The sequence below is a fragment of the Orycteropus afer genome, unplaced genomic scaffold (assembly GCF_000298275.1).
Source record: "Orycteropus afer afer isolate SDZICR_OR568_19922 unplaced genomic scaffold, OryAfe1.0 scaffold00438, whole genome shotgun sequence".
NCBI classification, from domain to species: Eukaryota; Metazoa; Chordata; class Mammalia; order Tubulidentata; family Orycteropodidae; genus Orycteropus; species Orycteropus afer.
In genome coordinates this window covers 2,552,321-2,559,573 of record NW_006922025.1, presented here as the reverse complement: position 1 = coordinate 2,559,573, position 7,253 = coordinate 2,552,321, and the positions used below count along the sequence as shown (strand labels likewise).

General features: G+C 38.8%; 1 protein-coding gene across 1 annotated transcript in view; it reads left to right on the top strand.

The window, feature by feature from the left end:
* Positions 1–7,253, top strand: part of LCMT1 (leucine carboxyl methyltransferase 1) — a 75,835-nt gene that overhangs the window by 61,473 nt on the left and 7,109 nt on the right. Inside the window, exons 8-9 of the mRNA XM_007954170.2 lie at positions 1,034–1,135; positions 2,254–2,345. Coding sequence (XP_007952361.1) covers positions 1,034–1,135; positions 2,254–2,345 — 194 coding nt within the window. The remainder of the gene's footprint in view (positions 1–1,033; positions 1,136–2,253; positions 2,346–7,253) is intronic.

Here is a 7,253-nt window from a genome sequence, read left to right as displayed (position 1 = left end):
GCTGGAAAGCAGAATGTGTTCTTAAGCCCCAGGAATCTGCCAGAGCGCTGTCTCTTTAAATATCCAAAATAGTCAAGCCACTTTTTTAAACCTTCAAAATGGTGGCACCCTCCGGACCAGCAAAAGTCCACAACTCAGCCCGCCTTTCTCTTCACCTTCTCCGTTTGTTCCCCAGCCACCGTGCACAGTCCTCCATGCAGTCCTTGGCTAGCAGGGTGATTTTTAGGTTAAATCTTAAGTCCTACCACCACTAGGGAATCTCCAAGCTGTCTGTGCCGTCAGGATCGCTCACGACCGCTGCCAGACCACAACTCCATATGTCTCCTTTTTTGGTATTTTCATGCAAATTCTTCTGCTTGTTGGGGTTTAGTCCACCTCTATATCCTTCCCTTCATGGCTCAGGGGTCCAGCATTATCTTCTGTGTCTGTGTTAATTGGTTTCCCTTTTCCTTGTTGCAGAGGGTCTGTGCAGTCTTTCTGCCTAGTCTGCCATCTTGCTGGAACTCCCCGGCTTTCGTTTTCTTAAAGGCAGATGGGAGTATACTATACACACTCGTCTGGGCCCTGCTTTTCATGAATTTATATTAAAGATCTTTCCATATCTGCCATATATAACTTCCTTTTCTGTTGCATACTATTGTATTGTATGACCATGCCAAAATTTATTTAACCCCAGATAACGAATATTTAAGTTATATTTAGAGTCTTCCTTATAAATAATGTTGCAGTAAATATTTTTGCGTCTTTGTCTATACATGCAAGTACATCTGTATGATAAACTGCTGTCAGTGGAGTGGTTGGATCATAGGTTGAGCATTTAAAATGGACGTGTATTGCCCAGTTGCCCTTCAAGGAGCTACACCAGTTTCTGTTCCCACCAGCACTGTGTACAAGTGCCTGCTCCTCATTGCTTTATCTGCACTAAGTGTTACCTTGACTTATAATAGGATGTTGTTTTATTTTGTGTAATTATGAAACTTATGAAACAAGCAAACCCTTACAGCGATATCTGGACTCCTCTCTCCCTTCCCAGGTGAACATGGGTGATCGGTTCGGGCAGATCATGATTGAAAACCTACGGAGACGACAGTGTGACCTGGCTGGAGTGGAAGTGTGCAAGTCTTTAGAGTCACAGGTCTGAAAGCAGAGACTGGGACATGCTCTTGGACTGTTAGCTTACCAGGGAAGGGCATTTTCCCTTACAGATGAAATGAGATGAGGAATCCTCTTAATCACCTGGCTCCACAGGCCCTGTGGGCTCTGTGGGTCATTAGTTGATAGTGCTAGGAGAATCCAAGCCCTGCTTTGCTATCTGGATGTGGAAAACACAAATTTACATTTCTATACATTATTATTTTAACTTTTTACTATGGAAGTGTTCTGTCAATTCTAAAAATGTAGAGAATCCCTTTTTAAAAAATCACTTTTGATGTTGGAATATTTTAAAGCAAATTTCCAGCAGTATATCAAAACACTTCAGTGTGAATTTCTTACCAATAGGGGCTTTCTTTTCACCAGGGTAGGGATGATATGACTGTCATTCCTTATAAATGGACCATCACTCCTCGGGAGCACCTGATACCCAGTCTATGTTCAGTTTCCCCAATTGTTTTAAAAAAGTATTTTTGTAGTTGGTATGTTCAAATGAGGATCCAGACATGTTCCACACTTTGTTCTTGATTGATGTCTCTGAAATCTCTTTTAGTCTGTTATGGTCCCCTTTCCTTTTAAAATGCCATTTATTTGCTGAAGAGACACCTCCCATTCTTAACCCCATTTAGTTTACAAGTTGTATGTCACATGGAGCTCTGTTGGCGTAATGCCTAAGGCATGTGACTGCTAACCAGAAGGCTGGCCGTTTAAACCCACCAGCCACTCCTGGAAAGGAAGATTGGGCAATCTACTTCCATAGTGATACCATCTCAGAAACCCAAGGAGGGGTTGCTATGAGTTGGATCCAACTTGAGGGCAGTAGGTTTTATGTCACATGACTACTGGAACACTTTAAAAACTAGCTACTTATAGAAAAGTGTTTTTTTATTTTCTGATTTCTCTTTAAATACACTTTAGTGGGTTTTAGCATGGCACATGTAATATAGAAAACTGGAAAATAAAAAGAAGAAAGATGGCAGGGGCCAAAATGGGCTCTCGAAAAAGGAGTCATCTCAGCAGAATTCTCATGTGCTTTACGAGTGTCTTGGGTTTGGTCTGTATGACGCTGCCTTGTCTGTTCTTCTTCACTGCACTTTCTAGAAAGAACGTCTCCTGACAAATGGGTGGGAAACAGCATTAGCAGTTGACATGATGGAATTGTACAGCAGATTACCGCGATCGGAAGTGAACAGGTATGGAATTGGCAAGCATTAGCTCCGTGATGATTAGTTGAAAATTAACTGCATGATTGTATCATCTAATGTTAATAAAACAAAAGCCCTACCTAGTATGATTTTGAAACAAATGAAGCTGCTAATATAGAATAAACATTGGTAACAATTTGAGAAGAACTCATTAGCCATTAGGTGAGATAGGGTTTATGCCAAAACAGATTATTTTAGTCAAAATAAGCAATTACACCTGGAAAGTTCCCAGAGTAATCTCTGCAGTGGAAATTTTATACAATCCCTGTGTTTTGGAGAAGGAGGAAAATAACATTGTGCAAGAGCCTCTAAGGGGGAAAAACATCTGTTGGCAGATTTTCTAAGTGTATTTTCCTCCTCATTATAAAAGAAATATATGCTCATTGTTCTAAAAAAAGTTCAAGCTGTATAGAAGTGCATGAGGTATAAAGGAGTTGACTGTAGTCAGCTCTCATGGCCCTGCAGACATGGCTGCTGTTCATAAGTTGGCATATATTCTTTCTTCTATGCATATATATATATATAAGGGAGCTCTGGTGGTGTAGTACCTAAGGCACTTGACTGCTAACCAGAAGGTTGGCGGTTCAAACCCACCAGCCACTCCTCGGAAGGAAGATTGGGCGATCTACTTCCATAGAGATAGAGCCTCAGAAACCCAAGGAGGGGTCGTTGTGAGTCGGAGATGACTCAACGGCACATAACAACAACAACATGCATGTGTAAAGAAAACTATTTAGTGATACGTAGATTTCTGTTTTTTGCTTCAGTGGATTCATATTGTGCATGTTGTTGTTGTTGTTACGTGCCGTGGAGTCGGACCTGACTCATAGTGACCCCTCCTTGGGTTTCCAAGAGGGTATCACTACGGAAGTAGATTGCCCAACCTTCCTTCCAAGGAGTGGCTGGTGGGTTTGAACCTCTAGCCTTCTAGTTAGCAGTCAAGTGCCTTAGGCACTATGCTACCAGAGCTTTTTATATTGCGCATACTGGTCTGTAAATCAACCCCCCATCCTGTTTTCATCTTGACAATAGGTGTCTTTCCATATCAAGATATTGTGAGTTACCAAATTCTGTTTAATGGTGCATAGCATTTAAAACCAAAAAAACCCCAAACTTCACTGCCGTCAAGTTGGATCTGACTCATAGTGACTCCTCCTTGGGTTTCTGAGATGATATCACTACGGAAGTAGGTTGCCCAACCTTCCTTCCATGGAGTGACTGGTGGGTTTGAACTGCCAGCCTTCTGGTTAGTAGTCACCTGCCTTAGACATAAGTATATATATTATATTGATAATAATAATTTTTAAGTAATTTATTTATCCAAAGGCTGAAGTCTTTGGACTTCAGTTCCTAAAAAAGGGACTTCCCCAAAAAAAGGGAAGGTCAGGCTACCAACTTCTGAAACCATACATTTGATAAGACTCTAACAACCCAAATATATACAAAACAAAACTTCAGCAGCTTAACAACAAAAAGATGAATAACCCTATCAAAAAATAGGCAAAAGAGAGTTAGATAAACATTTCACCAAATAGGGTATTTAAATGACCACCAAATAACATGAAGAGAGATGCTCAGTATCATAAACCATCAGAGAATGCAAGTCAAAACCACAATGAGAATCCATTTCATTCCCACTAGGGTGGCTAAGATAACAAAACAAAAAAACAAAAAAAAAAAAAGAGGAAAGAACGAAAATAATAAATGTTGGTGAAACTATAGGGAAATTGGAATCCTTATCCTTTGTGGTGGGAATGCAAAATGGTACATACAGCTCTTATGGAAAATGGTGTGGCGATTCCTCAAAACACTAAAAGCAGAAACATCATATGACCCAGCAATTCCACTCTTGGCTGTAATAAACCCAGAAATCTTGAAATCAAAGACCCCAATGTTCTTTGCAGCACTATTCACAATAGCCAAAAGGTAGAAACAAGCTAAATGCTCATCAACAGATGAATGGATAAACAAAATTTGGTACATACACACAATGGAATATTCAACTAGAAAGAGAAATGAAGTCTTGATACATGCTACAATATGGATGGCACTTGAAGACATTATGCTGAATGAAATTAGTCACAAAAAGATAAAAGTTTTATTACCTCATTTATATAAAAGATAAGAACAGGCAAATATATAGACATCAAAGCTTATTGGAGATTACCACAGACCAGGGGTACGGAGAAGGAGTTCCTGCTTATGGAGCACTGTGTTTCAGTTTAGAGTGATGAAAAAAATCACTTTAACGGTAAGGGTTGCACAGCTGATAAATGTACTTGTGGTCAATACATTGTACACCTGTAAATAGTCAATTGGCAAATATTGTAAGTAGATATATTTACAACAAGAAGAAGAAAAAGTGCATCTGCTGAGGCTGCTTGTATACAACCAAACACCTCATGGGGTTTAGTTTCTTAGTTTGGGGTCATGATTTCATGGAAAGTCACAGTTAATTGGCTGAATGTCCTGTTTAGTGCTTCTGTTCTACCTCCTAGTTCATTGTATGGTGCTTGGGGTCTTAAAAGCTTACAAGCAGCTATGTAAGGTGCCACAGTCATTGTCTATCTACCTGCAATAACAGAGGAAGAAAGAGAATTGGGAATAGGAGGAAGAAATGGGAAGTGTGGCTAATGGCCTCCATGAAGAACTGCCTCCTTTGCCATGAGACCAAAAGAACTGGATGGGGCCTGGCTACCACTACTGAACATTTTGATCCAAGATTCTATACAAGAATCCTGATCAAGAGGGGATAAAATACTGAACAGAATTTCAAATTCTTGTAGAATCCAGACTTTCTGGAGCCACGGAGGCTTAATGAATCCCTGAAACTATTACCCTGAGATAATCTTTAAACTTAACACCAAAAATATCCCCTAACGTCTTCTTCAGCTTAACTTAATTAATAAAGATTGTCTGCCCTGAGTACTGTGCTCTTTTAAGAACTATCTATCTGGGATCGAATTGATAACAGCAACTTGAAAGATTAAATAGGAAACTTAGGGGACAGTGAGTTTATGTTAATGAGGGAGGAATAATTCCAAAAAGGGGGGTGAGAACGGTTGTACAACTTGAAGTACGTGATCATTGTCACTCAACTGCATATGGAGAAGTTGTTGAATTGGTGTGTGTTTTGTGTATATTCTTAACAACAAATAATATTTTAAAAAAGGTAAGTAGCATTTATTTGTGATTTTATTGTTTTTAAAGTTTTGTTTTTAATTTCCTTGTTATTAAAAAAAGCAAACAAACATACCCTGGAGGTATCATGAGTAGTGCATACTTCTGGACAGTACTATTACCAGCATCAATACTTTTTTGTAACTATGTGTTTCTGGATTTGTGCTTTCCTCTGGCTGTTGGGGACCTACAGGTATAATTTTTGTCTCTTACAAGCTAGTAAGAAGAGTTTTTGTCTTTGCACCCCATAGAACTTATGATTAACCTTTAGAAGTACCACTACTTTTTCCAAGTATGTACATCAATAATTGGCAATGAAAAGCCTTGGAGATCTGAGAAAACACTGTTTCTGTGTGATGAGGTCAGTGTTTCCTGGATTCCTCTAGAAATGTCCTTTCCCACAGGCTGGTTTTCATTTGCTGCAAACCAAGATGTCTGCTTTCAATCACCCTAGTGACATCCATAATGAAAATGCTCTAACAGCTGTTCTAGATACTCAGGCAAGGGTCCTGTAACTTGCATAATCATTAGAAGAGAAACTTCTGTGCAATGATTTGTTTCCTGTTGCCTTAGGACTTTTGTACACAGTTAACATGTGACCCTAACAGGGGTGGAACATGAAACAGGACTAGATTCATTTTGTCTACCCCAAGCTGAAAAGCCCACCTAGCTCTGTGACTGCCATGTCATTTGCATCTGCATTTGCCAAGGGCTTTTTACCGGAAATTGGAGTATAAAAAGAAACCTAAGGCAAACATTAACAGATACTTAACTGAGTATCTACTGTGTGTCAGATATTTTCTTAAACACGAGGTACAACAGTGATCAAAGTAGGCTAAAAGATGTACCTGCCTAGTGTCTGCTGATAACCGAATTTGGTAATAACCATTGTGGAGCCAACACTGCTTTTTGTTTTCTTGCTATTAATTAAGACATCTACCTTGTACATCTTTAGGCAAGATTACGTAGTTGGAAAGCAACCAAAGTATTTTATGGATAGTCACTCTCACTTCAGATGTGATCCGTACATCTGTATATCAAGACAGAAATGAATATACAAATCCAGAAAGCGGCACAAACATATATATACACACACACACACATTTGCACACATGCATACTTGCATACACACACACACAGCCCAGACAGATGGGAATACTAGATTGCTAGCAATGGCTTTTGTGAATGGTGTAATGCAGATCTTTTTTTTTTTTCTTCTTCTTTATTCTTGCAGGAAATTTCCTGAATTTCCTCCCACAGTGTGCCATTTTGAACGAAAATTTTTTTTAAAAAAAGCTACTTCCATGTTTGTGCACATCACGTTTCACTTTGTGTGCACATATATTTAAAACATTATATTTTAAATGCCTATTTTAAAAAGCCATACAGGCACGTGATTAAAAAAAAGAATAAAATAGTAACATAAAATACAATAGTAACATAAAAAAACCCTTCATGCCTTGCTACCAGTTTACTACCTTCTCTTTCAAAACACCACTGTTACAAATTTCATGTGTATCTTCCAAAAATAGCCTATTCATACAAAATTGTATGTGTCCCTCGCTTTTTATTCACATAAAAGTACACTGTATGCATTACAAACCATGCAACTTGCTTTTTAAATTCCATGATATGTCTTGGAGCTTGTTCCATGTCAATACAGATAAACCTACCCCGTTGTTATTGAATGGCTACATAGTACCCTATTAAACGAAT